The sequence below is a fragment of the Uloborus diversus genome, chromosome 10 (genome assembly GCF_026930045.1).
Source record: "Uloborus diversus isolate 005 chromosome 10, Udiv.v.3.1, whole genome shotgun sequence".
Classification (NCBI taxonomy): Eukaryota; Metazoa; Arthropoda; class Arachnida; order Araneae; family Uloboridae; genus Uloborus; species Uloborus diversus.
In genome coordinates this window covers 83967309-83995008 of record NC_072740.1, presented here as the reverse complement: position 1 = coordinate 83995008, position 27700 = coordinate 83967309, and the positions used below count along the sequence as shown (strand labels likewise).

At 34.3% G+C, this 27700-nt stretch overlaps 1 protein-coding gene across 4 annotated transcripts in view; it reads left to right on the top strand.

Annotated features, from left to right (window-relative positions):
* LOC129231457 (mitogen-activated protein kinase kinase kinase 15-like) overlaps positions 1-27700 on the top strand; it is a 132480-nt gene that overhangs the window by 96212 nt on the left and 8568 nt on the right. For 3 of the 4 annotated variants that reach the window (XM_054865780.1, XM_054865779.1, XM_054865777.1), the window contains 8 exons: positions 348-407; positions 12121-12199; positions 13333-13412; positions 15063-15168; positions 15772-15904; positions 18535-18633; positions 19336-19394; positions 23391-23464. In XM_054865780.1, the coding sequence (XP_054721755.1) occupies positions 348-407; positions 12121-12199; positions 13333-13412; positions 15063-15168; positions 15772-15904; positions 18535-18633; positions 19336-19394; positions 23391-23464 (690 nt within the window). The remainder of the gene's footprint in view (positions 1-347; positions 408-12120; positions 12200-13332; positions 13413-15062; positions 15169-15771; positions 15905-18534; positions 18634-19335; positions 19395-23390; positions 23465-27700) is intronic. The other variant, XM_054865778.1, reaches the window with a different exon arrangement.

The window sequence follows — 27700 nt, the reverse complement described above, 5'->3', positions numbered from 1 at the left end:
GAATAAATATTATTTTGAACTCTTCAATTCTTTGAATGTAAACATGATCGTTGCTAAAAGTTTTTACATTTTTTGTTATATTATCCTTTTGTAAGCATTTTTAAAATTTATTATGCCTTTTTTACACATTAGTTCTCATCTAGTTGCCGCAGATTTTGGTTTTGCATGTTCATTTCTTTCAATTTATTGATAATTGTAGAGTGTTTTATATGTTAAAAATATTTTTTTCATTTTTTTAAATTATGGCTGAGAGGATTAAAATTATAACAAATTTAGTATTTAAAATATTTATCCCTAGTAATTATATTTCTGAATTCTACTATACCTACAATTGCATATATTTACAGATCTGTGAAATTTGGATGAAAGATTTAACTCAAAAAACACCTGGAATACTTCTTACGATGGTAACATTTTCAGAATAATAATTTTTGCTAGAGCTTCAAATTAATGATATTATGCTTAATAATATTGTCACTTTTTTCCCTATTGTTTTGATATCAAGTTACATAGTGATGCATAACCCATTCTGGTCTGAAGTCACAAAAACAATATAAATAACTTTTTGTAGCTTTTATATTCATATAGTGAAATACACACCATTAGCCAAAGAAACATTTACTTAGAATTTATGCTTTAAGGGAATAGTAATTTGAAATTCTTGCATGAACCTTAGATTCACATAAACCATTTCATTGTTCTTGAGTGTCAAATAATTGAAAATTTATTTAAGCCCGTAACTTGCAATGCTGCAAGTTTTATTTTAAAACATATCAAGTTAACGTTAAAAAGGCTGAAAATTATTGTATTACCAAGATAGACTGAAAGGGCTAATGTGACCCATACCCCTTTTTTTGGTTGAAATTCATTTAAATATTTTTCCTGTGTACGTCTACATACCCAATGCATCTTTTTCCAATGTCTTTCATCCAATGACTGAATAAAAAAAAATAAGTGCATAGTAATTTTTAACTTTGCTATCTTTACACACCAAAATGTAAGTTATTTTCTCTTTTGAAGAGAAATGGCTACCATTTGGCTAGTGAGCAGTCAGTGGTGCACCCAGAAAATATTTTTAGGGGAGTCACACTTAAAATTTTCCCTACCTGATAAGATGTCTGGGGGTTCTCCCCTGAAGAAACTTTTGAAATTGTAGTCCTAAAAACATGTTTTAGACAGTCTCTGGTGATGTTACGCTGTGGAAAGTTTCAGGGGGCCTTCTGAGAATATTTTTAGATGAAGTCTTAAAAACGCAATTATAGGCAATATTGGTTGACGGTAGGGTAAGTGATGGAACTTAGGGGCTTCCTCCGATTGTTTCTACTTATTTTTTTTTCAAAATAGAGTGAAATAGTCCCTCTCCTTCCCCCCTCCCCAGTTTTTCTAGTTTCAAAACACATTCACTTACAAACTTTGATGTTGTAGGCACCCAAAAAATATATGGAAATAGAAGTCCTAAAAAGCGAAGCTTTTAAGCAATATTCACTGATACAAGAGGGAGGGTTTAAAGTTCATCACCTTATCATTTTTTTGGAATTACTGTATTTTCGGGAATAAGCGACGCATACAAGAAAAAAAGCAAAAGAATTGTCGATGCGGCATATATAACAGATTCAGCAGATGCAGTTTTTTTTTTTTCTTTTTTTGAAGCAAAAAAAAATTCCAACTTTTTTAAAAAAACGTTGAAAATGCTGCCAACAGATGCACCACATTATCTTGCTGCCAGGAAAGGTAGCACAAGAAAAAAAAGTAAAAGTAAGTCAGTAACATCAAAATACATCAGTGTTTGAATATTTTTTTCTAACATAAAACAAAATTTTTCGATGTTTGCAATTTTCTCTATTTTGCTTTTGATTTCTATATAAATAGCAATTTTACAATATAAACGCTTTTGAAAATGATCAATTGATTTCAAACTTCAAAATGAGTAGGTAAAAATGACTTTTTAAAATCACGTCGGCGAAAATATACTTCAACATAATTCTATATGTTTCAAGAACCTTATCAGTTATTGTTCGATATTCAAACGTCGACCTATGTCGTTTCTACTTCAATCAGTATTGTTGTACTACTTGGGACAGAGAGTGACATTGGCGAGGCATTGAGGAGAAGGGTCCACGTTTCTCGCTCTGAATAACCAACCAATGTCTCCTCCCAAGATAAGAAAATTATATTTACAGTAAAGAATATACAGTTTTGTTAATTAAAAATATTTCTTTCATTTGCATTTTATTCCAGCTTTCTTTACTACGAATTGTGCTTTTAAGTTAAATGTTGTGTGCAGCACTTATACCAGGTGCAGCGTATACATTAAATTTTTTCCTTGAGAATACATTTTGATGCGGCGCTTAATCCCGAAAATACGGTATAGCTTTTTCATTTCAGAATACGAGAGAATCAGCTCACTCTGCTTAAAGAGGACAGTGTGCTAAGTGGGGCGGTTGTGGCCTGATCGGTAAGGCATTGGACTTGTGACCGAAGAGTCCCGGGTTTGATCCTTGCTGGTCGAAGATCCTCTATCTTCATTAATGGTGACTCGTGGACGTTAAATATGCTCTTGGTCACAAAGTCCTGCTAGTGAAGTGATACCTCTGGGGGCTCTAGACCAGGGATTGCTCGGTTTATGGTCTGGTTCAAAAAATCAGAGCTGTCTTCAGGGTCCCATCCAACTGGTTAAGCCACAAACAGTGGTAGGTGGTATAGACTCTGGAGTGAAGAGTGAAAAGTTTTTGTGGGTGCTGGATCAGGGATTGCTTGGTTTCTGGTCTGGATCAAAAAATCAGAGCTGTCTTCAGGGTCCCATCCAACTGGTAAGACCACAAATAGAGTGGTAGGTACAGGGGGATCCCCTGTACCTACCACTCTATGGAGTGAAAAGTGAAAAAAAGTGTGCTACGTGCCTTAACAAATTGATGTTTTTAAAAATCCAATTTTGGATGATATTAGAGGACCCTTGTCTGGAGGTTTTCCGAAATGGAAGTCTTAAAAATGGGACTGTAGACCAAGAGGCTCTGCAATTTTTCAAAATTGTAGCTCCAAAAAAAAAGCAGTCCTAAATGTTTTCAATGTTGTTAGAAGACTAGATGTATGGTAATTCTTCTCTGGAAATTTTGCAAAATTGAAGCCCTGGAAATGAGATTTGAGATGATCTTCAATGATCTTGGCAGGGGGAGGAGGGTACGAAATTGTAGCATTTTGAAGACGATCTTGTTTTTGGATGAAAAAAAAGGAGAGAGGGGAAGGGGGGAGACAGAAATAAGAGGTATGGTACATGATTAGTTGATCAATAATCTGCAATTAGCAAACATTTTTATTTTAAGTTTCTTTTAAAAAAAAAGATTTTTTCCCCCAACATTTTATATTTTGTAGGCTAGGACCAGCCTAGCTGGGCCCAGAGCCTGTTGCTGGTCGTCACATTTGTATTTGTATAATTACTTTGTTCTCCCAAGATGCCTTGATTTCTTCTCTTTAATAATACAGAATGTTTTTTAAAAAATATGATCCTCTGGCTTCTGTGGGGAGGGGGCGGGCCCTGTGGGCCCCTCTCTGGTTAAGCGTCTGAAAACTGTCAATAGTGTTTATAGCATTTGGAATTCCAACCAGCTGACAAAAAAAGAAAGGTAAAGGTGAAAATAAAGTGAATAACAATTTTGTATGCTATAACAATTTGGAGAAAGAAAAAAATATACTGGTTTTCTTTATAGAACATTATGGGGACCACTCTGGTCTTTCTAAGTAAAAGGTTCAATATTTACAGTACTATGCGGTGAGTGACTAAATGATTAAATAAGCATGCATATAGTGTCGTATAATTAAAGTCAGAAAGTTCCATGAATCTCCATTACATATTTTTTGATTTATTAAGAAAAAAAAATTAAAAGGGGCATTCGTCTTTCTCTCTGAAAGGAAAAAAGAGAAGTTCATGTATGTGAACTTCATTACTGGAGTAGTTCTTAAGTTTAAATTAGTTAGTTACCTACACTGCTCAACATTGAAAATGCAACACCAAGAAGGAGTGTTGAGAAATTTATGCAAATTTTACAGTAGACGTACATCACTGAGTTATGTAAATGTGTGAAATGCGCAGCTCTCCGACGCAAAGGGATAGAAGTACAATATAAGGGAAGGAACTTTCAGAATGGGCAATATTCGTGTCGTTATTTCTGACTGGAGAATTAGCGAAGAAATTTTGTTTTTGTCTTGGAGGATACTTGGAGGAGGCTCTTCCAGCAAATACAGGATTTTACGAGGGGTATGGTGATCAAATTGAGAGGGGGAGGTTGGTCCGTGCGTCAAATTGCAGCTGATACCCACATGGATACGAGCACGGTGCATCGGCTGTGCCGAAGATGGTTGGAACAACGAAATGTGGCAAGATTGAGGGGTGCAGGGGCAACCAGAGTGACCTCAGAACGCGTGGATCGACATATCCACCGACAAGCTGTAGCAGACCCACAAGTCACTTGTTCCTCGATTCTGCAGCAGGTGCAAGATACCCTGAATGTTCCCGTGTCAACCAGAACCATTTTCCGTCATTTGGTCGCACGTGGTCTGCAATCACGGAGACCGCTAAGAAGACTGCCATTGACCCCACAACATAGACAGCAACGTTTAGTATGGTGGCGGACTACAGCGTCGTGGATGATAGAATGGCGAAATGTCGTGTTTTTGTTGGCATAAATTTAGGTTAAGGTTAAAATCCAAAAGTTAAGATATTTAAACTAAGCCAACATTAACTGGCCGTGTAAATGTCAAGTTGGAGACAAGCAAAAAAACATGTTTCAGAAAAATACATTTATTAAATATGACTAGAATAACATCAACATAAAATACACCCCCAAAATATCATAACAAAAGTGGTTCCAGAAAATAAAGAAAAATGTCACCAAAATGTCGATGCAATCGCTTGCCACTCCGAAGGATCAGCTTGAAGACTCACAAAAGGTCCGCCGAATCACACTTCAGGAATGTCCATACTGAACAGGCAGCATTACACAATTCGTAGATCGGTGAGCATCACAGGTAGACACGTGGAACACACTTCCCCGACATTTTAATTGGCCGGACACAGCACAACTGGTTCTTCACCTGGACTCACTAATTCCAGGACTTGGAAGATTAAATATCACATACCAAAAAAACCCCCGCTAGCATCGCGGGGAAACCCCCCCCCCCACACGTGAGCCGGACTAGGCTTCACGATCAAACACAACAACTGGGGATCGTTGAGAGAAGAGAAGACGAGCCAGTGATCGCTGCCACTCGCCACAATATATATGTTTTATCAACCAATGAGATTCCATGCCTCGATGACGTCACCACACTAACTTCTACTTCGACCATCACTCATTTGCATATTCCACTGCCGCGAATATTCGTACTCCTCTCCATAGCACGTGCGGTCAACGAGTGGAATTAATTCGAGTCGATCAGGTGACAACTCAACTTTTCTGAATCGACACATCGAGACATGCAATCTCCGATGGTTTCAGTAAACAGTCGCCATTAATTATGGCGTGGGGGAATCGTCGATTGAAGTGTTAGCACCAACTAGTTGACAGGTTCTACTTTTACCAGACTGGGCATAAAGTAGGTACACTTAACTTTAAATTATTTTCTTTAACTTATCGGCTGTGGACCGAGAATAAAAACTAAATAAAATAATATTTTATGCTAACAAATTCCCCCCTTCTCGGTTACACAGCACGATACACTTCAAAACGACATGAAAACTGACATATTTCAAACAACAATTAAAAAAAATTTTTTAAACACTTTTAAGAAACATTGCAAAATTTACACACTTGAATATTAAACTTTTACATTTTCATAATTACCAAAAATGAGTTTGCACATTTTTTTCAATGTACCCCGAGTCAGAGGCTTGGTAAACGTATCCGCAGGATTTTCTGCGCTTTTCACATATTTTAATTCAAATGTATTCTCCTCTACTAAGTTTCTCAAAAAATTATATCTGACATCAATATGCTTTGTTCTGGAATTTTCTATTGGGGAATTTGAAAATTCTATTGCAGCTATATTGTCACAATTAATTACAGACCCGGTAAATTTATATCCAGCTATTTCAAAATGTGATGTTTCTTCTAAAATCCTTTTTAACCACACCACTTCTTTTGCTGCTTCTGTCAAAGAGATATACTCAGCTTCCATGGTGGACAATGAAACACACTTTTGTTTAAATGTTCGCCAGATAATAGGTACTTTGTCAATGTAAATAATAATTCCCCCCATCGAAATCCTATCGTCCCTATTTGCAGCATAGTCTGAGTCAGAAAAACCATTGATTTTAATTTCATTTATTGCAGATAGACTTAATTTATAATAATTTGTATATTTTAAATAACCTAAAAGTCTTAATAAACACTGCCAATGTCTTTTACCCGGATTTGCTTGAAATTGAGATAATAAATTAACTGTATAGGCAATATCCGGTCTAGTTTTCCCTGCTATATAGGACAAACATCCCAATAAATTGCGATAAGGTACTTTCTCCATTTCTTTTATTTCTTGGTCCGTTTTTGGACAATCACCTAAAGACAAAATTGTACCTTTCGCTATTGGGAGGGTCGAGTATGGGTATTGATACTTTTCAAAATTTTCACAAACTGTCTTAATGTAAGAATTTTGGTGTATAAAAATTCCCCCATTGATTTCTTCAAATTCTACCCCCAATAGTTTTTTAGTTCTCCCTAATTCTTTAATATCGTAATGTTTTGATAAATCCTGAATTGTTTCCTGAATTATGATTTCATTTTTTCCAAAAATTATTATATCATCTACATACATCAATAAAAACACATTTCTGTTTCTTGTATAAACACAGTTACTACATTTAAATTTCATAAAATTTAGACCTTGGAGCACCCTATCAATTTCCAGGTACCAATTTCTCCCCGATTGATGGAGGCCATATAGCGATTTCTTTAGACGGCATACCCAGTCCTCTTTTCCCGGGATTACAAAACCCAGTGGTTGTCGCATATAGATTTCTTCATGCAAATCAGCATAAAGATATGCGTTTTTTACGTCTAATTGAAAATGGCTCCAACCCAGGAATATCACCAGAATTGAGAAAAACATTCTGATCAGGGAGAAATTGATAACTGGGGAGAAAACCTGAGAATACGATTCTCCTGCCACCTGCCTGTTTCCCATCGCAACCAATCTGCTTTTAAACCTGGCAATTTCCCCTTTAGCATTCCTCTTCAAGTCATAGACCCACTTATTACCAAGTACTGGTTTACCAACTGGCTGGGGAACTAACTGCCACACCCCCCTTTCTTGAATCACTTTCATTTCTTCTGACATGGCTTCTTGCCAATGTTTTACTTCTGGGGTTTTCAAGCATTGATTATAGTTTTGGGGAATTAGCACTTCCGACAAATTTGCCTCTGGCTCGGGTTCCATTTGTTCCTTAGGGGAATTAAAAATATCAAACAAAGGATTATAAGGTACATTTTTACTTTTGAAATCAAATAGTTCAGGATTGTAAACAATGTTATTCTTCTTACAATATTTTTCTACATCATTGGGTGACCTTAACCTGGTTTTATTTCCCTTTTCATAGTAGTAGATATCAGTACGGTCCCCTTTCTTTCTTTTTACTGCATCCCTCACCCATTCAATTTCCTCACAAGGGGTGGGAGCCTTTAGTTCATCTATCTCTTTATCTAAGAGAACTTCACTCATAGATTTAATAAAAGAATAATCATCATCATTGTCTACATTCTCATTCAAGTTTGATTTCCCCCAAATTAAATTTTCCTTGAAGTCCACATTAATAGTTTCAAAAATTTTCTTTAGCTCTGGGTCCCAAATTCTGTACCCTTTTGCTTGGGTTGCGTAGCCCACCATTACGCCTTTCTTACTTCTCGAGTCAAATTTCTTTAGATTTTGTTTTGGCATGCCTCTGTAGGCAATACATCCAAACCTCCGAAAATGCCTTACTGAGGGCTTGTTTCCCCAGAACAGCTCAAATGGGGTTTTCCCCCTTTCTTTTAGGACTGTTCTATTCCTGACATAATCGAAGCATAAGGCGGCTTCCGCCCAAAATTCTTCCCTTAGTCCAGAGTCTTTCAGCATTGCCCTAACCCCATTCATTAATGTCAAATTGTATCTTTCTACTACCCCGTTCTGTTCGGGAGTATAAGGGTTAGTTCTTTCTATGCTGATGCCTTCTTTAATTAAGTGGGTCTCAAAATTAGAATTTGTGAATTCCCTCCCATTATCAGACCTTATGGCCAAAATTTTCTTGTTGAGGGCTCTCTCTACATGCCTCTGGTATCTAAGGAAATATGCAAAAGCTTCATCTTTTGACTTTAGAAAGTAAATCGTGGACTTCCTTGAGAAATCATCAATTATGGAAAAAATATATCTTTTCCCCCCTAGTGACTCCACCGGAAATGGCCCTGCTAGATCCATGAAAAGAAGCTCAAGTTGTCTTTTAGACCTTATCCCTGGAGTGGGCTTAAATGAACACCTTCTTTTCTTTGCAATAATACAAGGCTCACAATCTGGCCGGTTTCTACTTTTTATATTAAGTCCTTTGACACAGTTCTTCTTTTCAGTTTCCAAGATACTGTCATAATTAATATGGCAAAACCGTTCATGCCACAACTCCAGGTCTAATCCTTTGACCTCGGTTACATTTACATTTGGTGGTGAGTCACTACTTTGATTACTTAAAAATGAGGTGGGTTTTACAAAGTACAATTTATCAATTAAAAATGCAGAAAAAAGTTTGATACCATCATTATTAAAAATACATATTTTACCAGGATACCACCTTAATGAAAAACCAAGACTGTCTATCCTGGATCCGGAAAGCAAATTTCGTCTAAGTGTTGGAGCATAATAGACCTCATTCAATGTGATGGTTACTAGCTTACCATCTGTTTTAATTTCGAAAACAATTTTCCCTACCCCCTCGACTTGACTATTTACATTGCCCACAGCTACTTCCATTTTTGTATTTTTAACAGGCCTTATTTCACAAAATAGGTCCCTATCTTTACAGAAATGTGCCGTGGCACCTGTATCCAGTAAAAATACTGGTATTTCCTCCTTCAAATTTGTGTTGTTGGCCTGTACCCCTGATACTTTACTGATGGTGCAAAACATTCCAGCCTTAGGGGGATTACTTTGTTTGGAAAAATTACGATTACCTTTATTTTGATTATTTGGTTTTCTGCTCCAACACCGAGCCGAAATATGCCCCTTTTTCCCACATGTGAAGCAAACTCTCGTTTCAAATTTATTTACATTTTCAACTTTCCGCCCAGTCTGGTGTTTATTTTGAACAGAAAAAGCATTAACACTTGAACTACTATTTCCAAAATTTTCATTTCCTAAAAATTTTAATCTCCCCTCTTCTGCTAAAAGTTCATCCAAAACATTTGAAAAGTTAAATTTACTTTCATCCCATCTATAAATATTTTGTACTATTCCCCTAAAATTTTGATCTAAACTACGTATTAGTTGAAATCCCTTTAATTTCTCATCCATTTTATAGCCATTCTCCTCCAACTGTCGGAGCAAACACTTCAATCGAGCCGCGAACATTCCAATAGTTTCTTTTTCATTAATTCTGCTAGAAAAAAACTCCTCCCACAATCCGGCAACACGGGCTAAAGACGGAGGTTCAAAATTCAATTTCAATGACGTCCATACAGCATATGGATCGTCTAAATCATCTATTAGTTGTTTTAACTCATCCTCTATGTTGAGGTAAATAATCGCCACTGCTTGGCCCCTCCGTTTCTTTATTTCTGCCGAAATACCTTCTTCTAATTTTGTTTGGGTTAATTCCCATAAATCTCTTTCTATCAGTACCATTTTCATATTTTTCGACCATGTTGCCCAATTGCAGGAGTTAAGTTTCTTAATGTTTCGATAGTCCCGTTCCATTATTCTGAAAACTTTTGCAAATTTGTCTCCAACTAAAATGACATCCGACCGAGCTCTGCAACCACTTTGTTGGCATAAATTTAGGTTAAGGTTAAAATCCAAAAGTTAAGATATTTAAACTAAGCCAACATTAACTGGCCGTGTAAATGTCAAGTTGGAGACAAGCAAAAAAACATGTTTCAGAAAAATACATTTATTAAATATGACTAGAATAACATCCCCATAAAATACACCCCCAAAATATCATAACAAAAGTGGTTCCAGAAAATAAAGAAAAATGTCACCAAAATGTCGATGCAATCGCTTGCCACTCCGAAGGATCAGCTTGAAGACTCACAAAAGGTCCGCCGAATCACACTTCAGGAATGTCCATACTGAACAGGCAGCATTACACAATTCGTAGATCGGTGAGCATCACAGGTAGACACGTGGAACACACTTCCCCGACATTTTAATTGGCCGGACACAGCACAACTGGTTCTTCACCTGGACTCACTAATTCCAGGACTTGGAAGATTAAATATCACATACCAAAAAAACCCCCGCTAGCATCGCGGGGAACCCCCCCCCCCCCCCACACGTGAGCCGGACTAGGCTTCACGATCAAACACAACAACTGGGGATCGTTGAGAGAAGAGAAGACGAGCCAGTGATCGCTGCCACTCGCCACAATATATATGTTTTATCAACCAATGAGATTCCATGCCTCGATGACGTCACCACACTAACTTCTACTTCGACCATCACTCATTTGCATATTCCACTGCCGCGAATATTCGTACTCCTCTCCATAGCACGTGCGGTCAACGAGTGGAATTAATTCGAGTCGATCAGGTGACAACTCAACTTTTCTGAATCGACACATCGAGACATGCAATCTCCGATGGTTTCAGTAAACAGTCGCCATTAATTATGGCGTGGGGGAATCGTCGATTGAAGTGTTAGCACCAACTAGTTGACAGGTTCTACTTTTACCAGACTGGGCGTAAAGTAGGTACACTTAACTTTAAATTATTTTCTTTAACTTATCGGCTGTGGACCGAGAATAAAAACTAAATAAAATAATATTTTATGCTAACAGTTTTCAGATGAATCCCGCTTCTGTTATCCAGTGATAGTCACCGCATACATGTATGGCGTCGACCTGGAGACAGATCTAATTCGGCAGTAACTGTGGAACGTCCCACCGCACGACAACATTCAGGGCGCAATTGGGTACAATTCCATATCACCTCTTGTTCGTATTCAGGGCACCATGACGGCCCAACGATACTGGGATAATGTGTTGCAGCCGGTGGCAGTCCCTTACCTTCAAGGGCTACCTAATTCAATTTTTCAGCAGGATAACGCCCGACCACACAGTGCATGCATCTGCCAACATGCTCTCCAAGGCACACAGATGCTTCCCTGACCACCATACTCTCCTGACCTGTCACCAATTGAACATGTGTGGGATGTGATTGGACGCCGTTTGTAGACTGTGTCCCTGCCTTGTTCAGAAGACGAACTGTGGCAAATGGTTGAAAGGAAATGGAGAGCCATCCTTCTGGACACCATCTGCATCCTTATTGACTCTATTCCTAGACGTGTTTCTTCGTGTATCGCTGCCCGTGGTGGTCCTACATCCTACTGAGCCGACGCCGTTCTCACTCTGTATGCTGCCTATTATTTTGAAATTAAGATCATTTATTATTCCTTGCTGTTTCTGTCTTTTTTCCAAATTTCATCACTTTCTGACCACTCCTTCTTGGTGTTGCATTTTCAATGTCGAGCAGTGTAAATATTCTCCAAATTTCAATTTTTTTTTCATAGTATCTTATCATTTAAGGAAACCTGCTGTATAATAATTTTAGATTTAAATTCATAATAAGAAATATTTCAGCAAGTCTAAAATCATAATAAACATAAACGTTGAAAAAAAAAAGTGTTGCATATTGATTTTGCACTTTATGTTTCATCTTTTGGTTGAATTTGTTTAATGTAAATATACAATGGTAGATAGTAAATTAAACCCAATACAACCTAAGTTTTGCTAATCCTAAGCTGTACTTCAGGGGCTTAGGGTAACACAAATGCAACTCAAACTGAAAGTTGGTGTAGTTACGTTTAAATGACACTAATCCCCCGAATTGCTCTGAACTTCTTTTCTTTGGATTTATTGTCTGCATTTAAAAACAAAAATTCCTTTAACAGGATCATTTAAAATTGTTACTTGATGGTTTGCGAGAATATATTCCTGAACAAGATCGCCAGCCTCTCCAACAAACTATTAGTAAGTGTACTTTTTAATGCTTTTGTTTTCATTTTCATGTTTAAAGGAATATTTCTAACATTTTTCTCATAGCGAAATAATAAGTAACTAGAGAGCTAAAGATTTGGTCAGGCATATTTTCAGGGTTTGTATTTTACATTAAAATTTCGCGTTGTAGAAAATAGGTGAAAAAACAATTGGAATTCAAACACTCTAACTGTGAAAAAGCACACATCTCTTCTTTTTTTGACCTCTTCTATTTCATCCTTAAACAGTTCTTTTATGGAATTTAATTTTTATGGTCTTCACTGTTGTCACATATTTTACTCTTCCAAAATGAATTTCACACTGCTAAGAAGTATGAAGAAGCATTTTCACGCATTGGGCTGAGGTGGGGGGGGGGGGCTTTCCAAAATTCTATAATGCAGAAAAGTTCCTCTGGAGGAGGTAAGTAAAATGCAATTTGAACAACACAAAAAAGTCGACCCCAGCTAGTGCATTGCACTTAATGTTTCAATTTTTTTCAAAAATCAAGTCATTGTACTTTTTTTTTTCAGAACTGAGACAATAATATTCGAAACAACTAGTGAAAAAGCTTTACTAAAATGGGGGCATAAAAAAATTGAGTCTACAGCAAACGCATTGTGCTTAATGTTTTGATTTTTTTTCAAAATCAAATCATTGGTTTTTTTTTTTTTTTTTTTTTTTTTGCAGTACTCTGACAATAATATTCAGAACTGCTGTTATGAAACATCTTTATTAAAATGGTTGCAAATTACAAAAAAAGATTTTAACTCTCAAAATCTTTCAATTTGCAGTAGAGCAAAAGACTCAAAAATTGGTATTTTTTTTTAATTTAAGGTGCATACTAGCACCTTAGAGGAAGGTGTAGTCAAGCGTGCTGAGTGGTGACAAAACTTACTTGATAAAATTGTCTAGACAATCTGTAACCTTTTGTTGTCATATTAAGCGTTTGCTTTAATAATGTGTACCATTTTTTAACTAAAGTCCCAAATCAAATGTGCATTCTCTAATTACCGCTACATTTCTAGTTTCTATTCTTTGCTGGTTTATGATATTTTGTCTTTTGCTATTTTCTGGAAACTGAAAGATTTTCTCCACAATATTTTATTTATAAAGCGTTTATCTTTCAGGCTGTCTTAAAGAACAAGTGGAAAATGATGATAAAGCTGTGAACCATATGCAGCTAGCATTGTATATATTTCAAGATGCAGTAAGCTTTTTTGTTGTTGTTGTTGTTTTTTCATTTTCAGTCTTTCTACTCATCATAAAATTGGCTGAATTAGCATTTTGAAGGATATAAACTCTAAAAAGTATAATGTAAATGTTATAAAAAGATTTTTCATAAGCAATTCTAGACCAGCAAATCTGCAGTATGTAAAACCCTATAGATTAATGACTCTACTATAGAATTAGTAGAATTTTTGTAAATTCCATTTTTTTTTTGGAATATTCGGCTTTTCTGTTGTACTATTTAACATTTTCATTATGGTGAACACTAATGACTCTAGCAGACTATATTTCTGTTGTATGGGTATTAACCTGGCAGTATCATATTATTGTATGTTTTGTAGGTATCAGGTATATATACCTTGGCAGTTTTTACACCAAAAACAGGGGTTTCTTTTACAAAAAATAGATCATATTTATCTATGATTATTTTCATTTTATTAATTTTACTGGGCAACCATGAATTACTCATAGTTCTCACTCGACCTTTAATTGACGTCCATACGTGTCCTTTGATTTTTAGATGGACGTCTCTCTAGTTCCACCGTTGACCGGCCTCTGCATCTGCTGCTCCTCCATTGAGCACTGTCTTCACCAGCAGCACTGCCCACTAGAATCCGCTCCTCCTGGGCGGTTGCATCCATATCCTACACACACACTTGTTTTCCCTAATTTTATTTTTATTTCAGGTGTTTACAACTATATTTCTGTTCTTAGTACATAGTGCTATTTGGTGCATTAAAGATTAACATTTCATGTTACACTGCACATTTATGCTTTCTAAACATGATATGATTTTATACAAAGATTTTGAGAAGCACTTACCAGAAAGATTAAGGAATTCCATGTAGATATCTTAAACAATGGCTACGATTTTCAAAAATCTAGATTTTTGAAAATATGAAATGCCAAATAGTCTCAAAATCTGACTGACAATTCAGACAGATTAAAATTTTGCAAAATTAAGATTCCTGTAATTAGTTGAAGGAAGAAAATTTCGAAAAATATTTTTTCTTTCCATGTATAAAATTAGAGATCACTAATTGCAACTCTGCAAGAATACATGTGACTACAAAAGCAAAAAATTTGAGTTTTGAGCTCCTAAGGTAGCATCAACACATTTTATCAGGATGTTAGAATGTTGTAACTTTGGAAGAGCAAGTGCCTTTATGCAAAGAAAACATCTGTGCATAAGGATACATGTTTTTCCTGTTGTAATTCATAAACAAGACAGTGCCACTATGCTGTTACAAATTTATGATTTATATTTCTGCAATGTGAACATACCTCTGTTTGTCCATGGTAGCGGGCAACATTTGGTTTTTCTTTATGGTTTTGGGTTTTCACTTATTTATTTTAAAGAAAATAAACATTGCATGGAGAAATCATGTCATACTATTTACTTCCACAACATATCAAAATTTTTTGTAATAAAATTTATACTATTTTTTTTTTATAAATTTATCGACATATTTTAAATTAGAAGTAATTTAAACATAATTTTTGTGTGTGTCTTTCATGTTCAGCAATTTTAAGAAAATGTTAATGTACATGAAATAAAATACATGAGAGATAAGTAACAAAGTTTAAGATTTAGTTGAAAATTAATGACTTAAACTTCCTTTCTACATAGGTAAAACCTGTTTTGAAACAGCAAAATATCATGCCTCACTGGGTTTTTGCTATTGACAATTTGATTAGAAGTGCTGTTCATGTTGCAATATCAATTCTTTCCCCTGGTAAGTAATGCTGTGGTAAATGAGACTATTCTGAGCTTTTTTACAAATTAGTATTTGTATTTTGCATTCTGAAATACTTAATTTTATTTGCAATTTTTCTCGTCTTCAATTTTGTGCAACTAACAAATAATAAATAATTTGAAATAACTAGTTCTAATTTGCATTGTAACTTATATAAATGACTTTAAATTTAATATAGAAAAGTAAAACTTTTTTATTCATTACATAACCTTATTTTTTTTTGGTAAAATATACTAGTAGGTTTTCTTTTCAAGACTTGCATAAATTTGACTTTTAGTTGTGAATCATAAAATTAGAGCAATACTTGGTATAAAGGATTTACTGATTTTTTCAAGTATTGTTTACAACATTTGATTGCATAAAATGTATGTGTTGAATCGTGTTTTACAAAGTAGAATGCTATAGCAAATTTTAAAATTGCTTTACTTTACTGATGTAGAGATATATTTTTGTATTGTTACATGGTCCTTTTATTAAAACAAAAATAATGAATTTTATATTCATACTTTGTTTTCTATTCTCTATAGTTTATGATGCTGCATAGTATGTGTTTTCAGAGATTATTTTGATCTTTGTGTTTAGCAGAACCTGAGGAATCGACTTCTATAGTTATGTCTGTCACTACTCCTACTAAATCAACTGGGCAGTTGTATTCCAATTCAGAAGTACTACAAATTATGCAGCAAAATGATTGTTTAGTCCAAGAAAACATTAGGTAAAGTCAATGATTGTTGCAAAATGAATCTTGCTTTTTCAGAACAAAGATAAAAAACTAATTTTACTAGCTGTTTGAATGTTTTCATTTCAATCCTAAATGTTTTTCTTAATGAATAAAATAAATCTTTGTAGTTTATTTTATTTTAAATTTTAAAAAAAATGAGTTTGTTTGTAATGCTGAAGTAACTTGCAGACAAAATGTTAGCTCCATGTGCTCTCTCAAAGTTTTTGCTTGAAAGATAGCACTAATACTTTATGAAAAAGAGACTTAACTTTCAAATACAGCTGCACATTTCTATTTGTCTCCAGGAGCAAGATAGGAATCATAGAACGCACTGTTCTTCTAATATTAAGCACTGGCATACCTATGTACCGCAAGACCAAACAACGTAGGGAGGGGGAGTGAAAAGTGCCTGAAAATTTTCGAGCTTTATTTTCATTCAATTATATTAAATTTTCAATCAAACTTAGTTTGAAAATGTCTATATTGGTTCTGAAGTACCAAAATTTTAGATTTCTCTCCTATACAAATAGAAGGGGGCGCCCAACTTGCATGCACGAAAAACAAACCTTTTCGTGGTACAAAAAGGATCATATAATCTCCTTCCCCCCCCCCCCCCCCCCAAATTCCAACACCTCATCTTCTTCACCGCCACACTCCGTACGTTTATTTGGTCATACCCCCTAGGTTGTCTGCCATGGAGAGAAGGAAAAATTTAGTCCTGATCTCACTGGCTGGATCTGAAAGGACAGTCAAGAGATGTTTTTGGGTAGAATCTAGATTGGAGGACACAGATGTCAATATTATGCTGTAAAAATTTTTTTTAAGAGAAGAATGAAGGGAGGGAATAAAGAATGAACAAATAAATAGGAACAGTAAAGTTTTTTTCCTGTGAAATTTAAATAAGAAAATCCTATCTTAATGTTATTTAGAAATCTCTTTAATCTGAAGTATACCCCACTTAGACGAATAAAACCTCCCGAACCCGAATGTTTCCCCATGGACTCTATGTTAAAGATCCCCGCTTAATGGAATAATTTCCCCGTATAATCGAATAATAGTGATCAGCTTTCTGAAATATTTTTGCTGAGAAAACTTTTGAATAAATTAGAAATGAATTAAGAACATATATTGACGTAAAAAATGAAGTAAAATTTTTCGCTGACAACAGGCAATAGAAACAACATTCATATTCTATCGAAATATTTCCACTATTTATCAAATTTTTTTTTGCCTTTGTTGTTACAAAAAAAATATAGTGCAGTCGATAACTAAATTAAATAACACAAAGAAATATTCATGTTTTAGAAGATAATAAATTGATAAATATTGAATGTAAAACACAGTAAATGAGGAGGGGGAAAAGGGAGTCAGAAAAGTGTTCCCAAAAGACCTTGAGCAAGCATCCCGCTATTATGAAATTTTTCAAAAAATAATGTACTGGATAAAGGTGACAAAACAAAGATTTCATAACTCAAGTTGTAAGTTAATTTTTATATTTTTCATGATTACTTTTGGTAAGACCTCATTTGGAGTATGCTGTTCAGTTTTGGTCTCCTTATCTTAACTTACTGATGGTTTTGAATGTCTTATCATGCCCTAACTAGCACGTTTCAAAAGCATTTTAAACTTATTTTTCTGATGCTAAATGTTTGTTGTCTAATGGTCTCAGGCACGGGCAGTAGCTAGGCACAGATAGAAGGTAGTGCACTTGATTTACATGGTAAGTTCCCCCCAAAAAAATTTTTATGGGGAAGAATTTCATACATCTTACTCATGACCCAGAACCGTCAGAGTATTAAGAAAGATATTAATGTATTGGAAAGGGTTCAAAGGGGGGCTACAAGGCTAATAAATGGACTTTCTCATTTAGACTAGGATTCCAGGCTTAGAATGCTAAAAATGTACAGTCTTGAACAAAGAAGAGACCGGGGGGATATGATTCAGTTGTTTAAATGTATTAAAGTGAAAGATGTTATGGGGCTAAAGTTTAGCACTGAAAACAGGACAAGAGGTCATTGTTTTAAGCTATTTAAACTCAGGCTAACATGGATATTAGGAAAAATTATTATTTTAGAAGGGTAGTGGAACCTTGGAACAGCTTACGAGAAGAGGTGGTAATGTGCAAAGGAGTAGATAGTTTTAAGAGGGCCATTGATTTTCACTGGGGATTGTAAATTGACTAGGACCAGTCTAGCTGAGCCCAGAGCCTGTTGCTGGTCGTCACTTTTGTATTTGTATTCATACATACTTGTAAATAAAACTAATTATTAAACTATTTTATCGTTGATTTAGCTTGTTTCAAAAAAAATTTCCAATAACATTAACTGTTTCCTTGTCAATTTAGAAAGGTGAAGAAAATTTCCCTGTTTAATCAAATAATAATTCTTTGAACCGATGATATTCGACTAAGCAAGGCTGACGGCGTGAATTTTAGTAGGGGGTCCTAAAATCAGATTTTGCAGGGGGGGGGCGAGAGTTGGAAGTAAAGTTACTGATAATAAGTACATAACAATTCAGCTTCATATGTGGAGCTTTTTTTTTTGTGGCAGTAATGAGGAATATCAATTTTAACTTAAAATATTTGAAAAAATCTCTTTATTGATTCCTCGCTTACTTATTTAAAGGCTTATGAATGAATTAACTGCAGCAAATGAAGTTTATCACGAACTATTAAGAGCTTCAATTGATGAAAAGAAAAAGCAAATTGAACTTCTTAAACAAGAGTAAGTAAAATATTTTTACATTTTTCCCAATTTTAGGATTGTTTTTGCTATGTTCTCCAATTATTGTCAATTTGGTAAACAATCTGAACAAAACTTTCTCATCTCATGCATAAGATGAATTATTTAACTCTGTGCTGTAAATGAATTTTAACACCATTAATTCTAGGTATAATTACAGAAATATTTCAGGTTGACAAATTAATTTTTTTTATAGTTTTATATTTTGAAAAGTAATATAATTAGTATTACTGTACACAGAATAAAACTATTTTACTTTATTGATACAAATTTTTAGAAATTAATGAATTAACAAAAACAAAACTTATTTAAATTCTACTAATTATCAGTTTTTTTTTTTTTTTTTTTTTTTTTTTTTTTTGGAAACATGTAGCTGGAATAAATAATGACACATAATAATGCCTGCTTACTACTCGTGTTTTTCTAATCTGTATTTTTTTCTAAATATGTTTCCCAGCTAAGTTAGTATAATTATGCTTTGTTAAAAGTTGATGATATTGCAATATTTACAGTATTTAAAACATGATATAACTGTTGTTGAATCTGTTGAGTGTTTGAACTGCAAGCTTTTTCTGCCTATAATGTTTTTATTTATGTTTGTTACTATTAGAATAGAAGTATCATATGTTAAAATTTCTGTGCATTTGTTTTTGTATTATAAATATTCAGGTTTGTTTCTTTTAGTATGACTGATGATACTATCAGACATAATGGAGCTAAATTGCAACACTTTATTGATTCAGGTAAAGTTTCTTTTCTGTTTACTTTTTAAAATATTAGTCCTAAATGAATGAGTCTTTGAAAATGAATATTTATTTCCTACAGAAAGTTCAGGGCTTTATCAAAACGCAGGATGCTCATGAAATAACTTGAGTTGTTCAGAGCCCTCCTGGGCATACATAGTAGGCCATAGGATTCTGATTTCTGAAACAAAAATAAATCGCCTCCTGGGGAAAGTTTTGCCTTAAAATGTATATTACTTTGAATATTGAAGGGTTGAATACCATTTGATGAAATGTGTTTCAATTTTATATGCAACAGATTATTTATATTTAAAAATGAGATTCAATATGACAGTCATCATGATGTTCCATGCAATGCACAACATTTTCCTCATGTCCAAATTAATTTGTCTTACCTGTATTATTTGAGTTTCCAAGTTTGCAATATCAGGAACATGTTGATCCACAACGCTTTTAAGAAATCCCTGCAGCCAAAAGTCACAAAGAGAAAGATTAATGCAGCCACGGTTGACATACCATAGGGAATTGGTGACCACTGACTGCTATTTGCTATCAAGCAAATGTTGCCGCCACACTCTCTGTATCTAAAAAGACATCTTTGCTATCTTTTGCTTACTCGTTCTTTGTAGCAACAAAGTTGATATATATTGAAATATAATATTGTAGTTAATAAAATTGATATGTGCTGCATTGTTTGACATTTAATTCTCCAGTATTCACAGTCATGCAGCACCAAAATTTCTCCTAGTGTCAATGTTGGGTTTTTTGTAATTGTAGAATTTGAAATCCCATTATCTGCTATGTACGCCCTTAAAATTTAGCGATGTCTTGTCCACTATGTTTGCTAGAGTGCTAAACACCTGAAGTTGTTTTATAATCACCCTGTACATTGCATATTGTCATAACTGATGCAGATATGTTTGCACATAAGTGATAAGAAATTATGAAATATTTAGGCTTGTGAGTACAGAGTACTTAGTCACCATTACAGAGGGGTCTTATTTCATTCCAGGGAGATTTGGCATACAGCAGTGTGTTGCTGCCATCTATTAGCATAACTAACATATTGCAATTGTTATCATATTTCAATCAAACAACTAAGTTTGTTCAAGGTTTGCCTTTAACAAAGTCAAAATCTTAAAATCTATTTCAATATTTGAAAAAATTGCAAAAATTGACAATGGAAGTTATTGTATTCCCTGAAATCAAATTTATGATTTAATACCATTGGAAAAAAAAAACTATAAAAGTTGTCAATTCATCTCTTGGAAAACATTTTGGATGCTTTTTTAAGACTTTTTCAAGTGCTGATGAATATTCTGAGACTTTATTATGAACTAATGGTACCCCGCACGGCTTCGCCCGTAATTGAAAATTAAAAGGTCATTCGATTCTCCTGTATATTTACAAATAATGAATGACAAATTTCTTGCCAATTTGCTGTGTTCATTTGCTCGACAGTGTTACAGCTCCAGGTTATGATAATTTCATAATTTAACTCTTCCCCGTTGTGATAATTTGCTTGGTAAAGATTTTTTTTAAATTGGAATAGAAAAAGAACTAAATCAAATTTTTGAAAACATTGCTCCTAGGTGCACATCCCCATGCTGCAAACTAACTTTGTGCCTAATTTCATGAAAATCGGCTGAATGGTCTAGCCGCTATGCGCATCACAGACATCCAGACAGACTTTCAGCTTTATTATTAGTAAAGATTTTATAGCTGTGTGTTGGCACCTTTCACCCATTAGGCCGCAAAACATTTTTATAGCAATTTCCTATTTTTAAAATGTTTCCTTACTATGTATTTATTACTTGTAACTGTTTTATAATGAAGATTTTATTTATTTTATTTTTGAAAAATATGAAAAATGCTTCTAGCAAGCAAGATTCAAGTTGTATATTCATAAATGAGTCAAAATATTTTTTTTATAAAATTTTATATCAACTTTCATCTGAATGTAATAAAATTTGTGTCATAAAATTTTAGCACTCTAAAATTTTATTATGAGTGAGGGTTATTATGTTGTATAGTTTGTTACTTATAAATGCATAAGAAATTATCCACAAATGATTTAATGCTTTGAGGAGAGGAGGAGGACTCCTGACATTGTGACAATGAGAAGAGAAGGTAACAAGAAATGTGACATCAAATTTTTTTTCTGTGAATATCCCGAGTAGCATCAACTCATCGGCTGATCATCAGAATCCGATCAACTTTGATTGGCGGATGATCGGATTCCGATGAGTTTTCATCGGAAATTGCTCCAATATGTCTCATCGACAATAGTAGAATACGATCATCGAAATTCGATGAATTTTGCTCCCTATACCGATGAGATTTGGAGCAATATACGAGCAGTGCTGTTCCGAGGCGATGAATTTTGGGTGAAAATACGTTGAGATTTGGAGCAATATACAAGCAGTGCTGTTCCTAGGAGATGAATTTTGGATGAAAATACGATGAGATTTGGAGCAATATACGAGCAGTGCTGTTCCAAGACGATGAATTTAGGATGAAAATACGATGAGAAGTAGTAACAACCTCGATATAGGGACAAGATGGAGGGGAAAAAATTAACAGTGGGAAGGGGTTTCCGCCATCTTGGATGATCACGTGACCCTTCCGCCATCTTGAAAATTTTCAGGAGGGGTATTTTCAGTTGACATCATTTGGAACAATTATTTAATATATTTTAATTTTTTTTAATAACTTGTTTATTTAATTTCTAATTTCTTACTTTTGATGAACGTTATTCATGAGTTCAATCTAAGTCGATTTAGCCGGGAATTGAACTCTGGACCTCTGGAATACGAGATTCATATGCTAACCACTAGACAAGTAATGCTCTTTCCAATGAGGAAAGTAATGTGTTAAATGGAAAATTATTTGTGGCGCCATCTATCGCGGGGCAAGGCCATGACAGATTTCTGAACGGAAAGTGAGAATTTTATTCAGTGGATACTTGTGGCGCCAGCTAGTGAAGAGTTGGAATCGATCATTTTGCCTGCAAACCGAGTCGGAGTCGGTAATTTTGGGAGTCAAATTAAACGGAGTGGAATTGTTTTGGAGATAGAGATAAAGCATTCAAGAGTGGGAGTCTCATTCTGTTCGCAATTCCAGTGAGGTAATCGGGGTTGGAATCGTGGAGTTAAAGTTGAATTGATTTTGCAGCAAATCGGAGTAAACCCTTCCAAAATCCAGGAGTCGGATTCAGAGTCGAAGTCAGTCATTTTTCCTCCGATTCTCAACCCTGAATGTTGATTCGTATAGCCTTACATTTGATCAATAGTCGGATTTTTCGAATAATAAAATTTATCCTATTTAACAGTTGGGAGATTCCAAAAATTTTAGATTGGGAAGATTTTTATCGGAAAATTTAAACGACCTACTTTTTTTCCGATGAAATGTAACTCGGCAAATTTTAATTTGAGAATTTGATCGTTACGATCTCTTTTTCCGATTCGGCAAATTTTCATCGGAAAATTTGATCGTTACGATCTCTTTTTCCAATGAAATTTACCGATCTTTTTTTCCAATGAAATGCAGCTCGGAAAATTTGATTGTTACAATCTCTTTTTCAGATGAAATGCAGCTCGGCAAATTTTCATCGGAAAATTTGATCGTAAGGATATAGTTTCCGATAAAAAACAGCTCATCGAAAACCGTTCTCGGATTCTGATCGCAACGATATCAGTGTGCATTACACGATGACTTTAGGATGAGTCGATGATCAGCCGAGTAAAATCCAAAGAGTTGAAGCTACTTGGGATACTTATTAAAAATAGTGTGACATGTGACAAGAGGGGAGGAAGGGTGAAATGAAGGGGGACAGTTTGTCTCAAATGGGGGAGAGAGTCAAAAATGTTGAAAAAAGTATGACATCATTTATATGGACTTGAATGGATAATAATTTCAGTTTTATATAAACAATACTGAAGCATTTTTTTTTCTGAAAAATATTTTCATTGTGGTTATTTCTTTTTATAATTAAAGCTACAGACAGTGAGGAAGGTGATATTAAAGAATGGCTTGTTGAGATAAATGCTGATCAGGAGTCTATTGATGTAGTAAGTACTATGTATATTTGTAAACATTTTGAGTATCTTCATGTGTATTGCTTTCTCTGGCATTTCACATTTTTTGCTAAAGGATTGATGTTGACATTTTTCTCTTCAAGCAGAGCATACATATAAATAAAAATTTGAGAACCAGCTACAAACTCTGGGCCCAGCTAGGCTGGTCCTAGTCAGTTTATTAGTCTCCAATGAAGATCAATGGCCCTCTTAAAGCTATCTACCCCATTACTCATTACAGCCTCTTCCGGTAAGCTATTCCAAGTGCCCACAACCCTACTACAGTAATAAGTTTTTCTAATATTCAGAATATCCTCTTGAATAGACTTTTGTCCTTCCAGGGCTTTAAATTTCCTCTATTTCTTTTTACACCAGTATTCTCCACTCAGTTTTATCGGAAGTTTAAACTCAAATCACGGCTCAAGATGCGAAGTCGCAAACAACCGTATTCTCCATTCCGGTTTAGCGATAAACTGCCTCACAGCATGCTCCTTTTCCGAGCTTAGCTTGTGACCTCGACTTTGGCGGTTTAAGCATTGATTTCCTTCCCATCATTCCTTTGTACGAAAACAAAATGGATGATGGCTGTATGGATTATTTTGAGTTCGCTGATTTGCAAATGCTAGAAACTATTCATAAACGTTTGCTCAACACTCTTAATGTCAGAGAAACAATGACTAATTACACGGTTTAATCAGAATTAACATTCGTTATAGGTATTGTCAAAAAGAACTGCCAAAAACATTTAACGCAACGCTCAGCAGAATAGTGTGAAAAAAAAATTTTTTTTTACATTTTCGAGTCACAGTAGCACGGAAAAATTGTGATTGGTACACAATTTTTTTTTTTGTTTTGAGATCTGATTTCTTCCGATTGCGTAACACCTGAAAATGCAAGAAAATAAGGAATTCCACCGTTTCTTTGTTTTTTTAACTTTTGCCTGAATTAACGACAAAAATTTTGCAAAAGAATACTGCTTAAGAAAAATAACTATTTAGGGGGGGGGGGGTGATTGAATGTCACTTCTGAGAGAATATCTTACAATCCCTAACCTTAAAATGCTGGTCAAACAATTTGTACACAGCTAATAGTTTTTTTTTAATTCTTCCCAGAATTATAGTCATATAACGTCACTGCGGAGTCTTAATAATTGCTAAAATTTTGTTTTAAAGTTGTGAAAAATGTGACAAAATAGCATCTGTTATTATTTTTGTGAATTAGGGGAAATAAAAAAAGTAGTCTGTAATCAGGAAAATCAGGGGTGCTCACCTGGGGGGGCGTCATGGCGCAGACTGTGCCATGAAGTTTTTCAGGGGGGGGGTGTTTTCAAGAGGTAATTTCTTTTTTTTAGAAGGGACATCTGATTCAAGGGTCTTTGTAGTATTCGGAAGGGAGGGGTGTGCCCTTGTGAAGCACCACTGGACAAATCAACTACTTTTCTTAAACACCTGTCAGAAAGTGAGATTTCGTGATTCAGATCCTTCGTGATTCAGAGTGCGAAGTACCTGTCGCAACTTTTTTTTCAGGTCAATTAATGAAGTAGCAAAGTATATTGTCCAATTGAGACCGAATTACATATATCATTCCCAGACAGAAAATGACCGAATGAAGCTGAATGTTCCACAAAATTTTAATGCGTAACACAATAATGTGTAAGCAAGTTTAGAATTTTTTTTGTTTCAAATAGTTTTAATTAAAATGGGTCATAAGATTTTTAATTGCAGAAGAAATTACTATTATTAGCTTCATGAATAATGTAACACATTAATGTGGAAAAATATTCTCAATGGATGAAATTACATTCTGTTTTATGCCAGGGAATATAAATATAGAAGCCATTAGAATGTGACTTTATTTTTGTGTACAAACTGGCATGTAACTACATGATAGAGGATGAGAAAGAGCTTTGAAAAACAAGTGATTATAAAAATTAAGGTGTGAATAAGAACAAGGAATTTTAAGGTTGATAAGAAATATTTAACTATGAATTATTTCTGTTCAACTCATAAAAAGGAATACAGTGGCTCCCAAAAGGGTTCATACACCTACGACTTTCAATGAAATAGGCCTCTATGCATTGGTCAAAATTGATATTTCGGAATAGGTATTTAATTATAAGATGTGTGATCTATTTTTAACAAAACTACACGAAAATTTTTAATAAAACATTAAAACTTAATTTTTTAAAAATCAAAAACGGAAAAATGCCGGAAATTTTATCTCACAAAAGTCTTTGTACACTTTGATAAAAATGTCAAAAAATTTGTAAATAATCTAACTTTTTACAAAACTATTGTTTAGTAGAATATCATGTAGTATCAACAACAGCTTTTAAACGTCTGGGAATATATTTCATTGTTTTTTCTTTCTTTTTTTATGCAATTTCTAAATAAGTGTTCAGCCGCACTTCGAGTCTTACTGTTTCTACTTCGCTTTTCGTTTCAATGGTGTATTTTCGTAATCTAGCCACCAGATATCTCCAAATATGTTCCATTAAGTTTAAATCTGGCGATTGAGGAGATATTTCTAAGTTTAAGGGCAATTTTTGAGGCACCAAACGCAAACGTGTACTTCGTATCATTATCTTGATGAAAAACAAAGTTGTTTCCGAGTGCCAAATTTTGGGCTAATTCTTTAAAATTGTTTTTTGAAATATTTAAATGAACAGCATGATTCATTATTTCATCGAAAAATTCCAAATTTCTTCCAAGTCCTGATGCTCTTATGCACCCTCACACAAAAACACCTTCACCGTCCTGATTAACTGATCCAGCTAAGTTCTTAAGATTAAATTCCTCATTTTTTTTCTATCGACAATTATACAACAATTTAACCCAAAATATTGAATTTATTTTCATCTATAAGTAAGACGTTGTTCCAAAACGTTTGAGCTTATTTATTTTTGATTTTACGACGGAAAGCGAAGGTTTACTGTTTTTTCGCACAAACAAAAAAAATTTCTGCGGGAAGAGGTCCCCTTTAATCCAGCTAATCAGAGAACTTGGTGAGCAATTTTAGGTGAAAATTAAAAGTAAAATAATAAGCGCTCAAATGTGTATTTTTCATAATTTTTTTAACTGTAAACCTCCGATCACGCTTTATTATAACTTTGCCAGTTGACCTTTTCTTACCTTGTTTTTGATCCGACTCTTGTCTTTAAAGCATTTGTTAGGCACTTCACTATAGAATGGTATAAATTAACTAATTTAGAGACATTCCAAACCAATTTATGGGCTACTGTGAGGGAAAAAATCAAATTTTGAATCGTGTTTGTTGTTTTCTACGCATACCTGCCATTTAAAAATAATAAGCAGAATATTAGGGAATAAATAAACAAAAAATTAAAAGCAAATTACTTTACAGTGTCATTACAATGCAAAAATAATTAAAAAAAACCACATATAATAATTTTAATCATGAATTTATTCGAAAATGTTTCATTGTACGATGACTTTTGTGGCGTATTTTTTCTCTGTCTCATCGTTTTTTGACAGATTTCAAAAATAAAATCTGGCAATATTTTGAAAAAACTGCAAGGTTTTATTCAGAATGGCAAAGGAATGGTGTGAAAAAAAATTGGACTTCATATTCAAATTCAGTTTTGCGTTATTTTGGTTTTACTACAAAATTTCAAGGTGTACGAACACTTTTGGGAGCCACTGTATATTGTTGAAAAAATAAGTTCTTCACACATGGAAAACTTATGCAGGGCAAAATGCAGTTATGAATTTGTCCATTGTCATTTATATTAATAAGTTTATGGATTTTTAAGACAATAAATGTTAACAAATGTTTCACAGATGGAGGGGGGAGGGGATCGGGTTCTGAAGTCAATATATTGTAACAAGTTTTTAATAATATTGCAAATTATTTTCTTTTTTATCAATTTTTAATTCTTTTCTTTCTTTTTTTTTTAAATTCATATACAACGTGGTAGAAAATATTAAGCTTCTATATTATTCAAAAATGTTTACTACGCACACAAGAATAAAAAACATTTATGACTGACAGATTTTCAATATTAGAAAGAGAATGTAATATAGTAATCAGTAGCATATCTAGGGGGAGGGGACGACCAAAAATATCCGGGGGGAAGATGTGAACCCCATTCCTTTTTTTAACGTCATCAAAAATGGCCTACGCTTTTATTTTGAAGCTTCAACTCGGAAAAATTGTTAGTTCAGGGTCCCACAAGTAAGGGTCAATTGACCCAATCACCCCTCCTTTGTA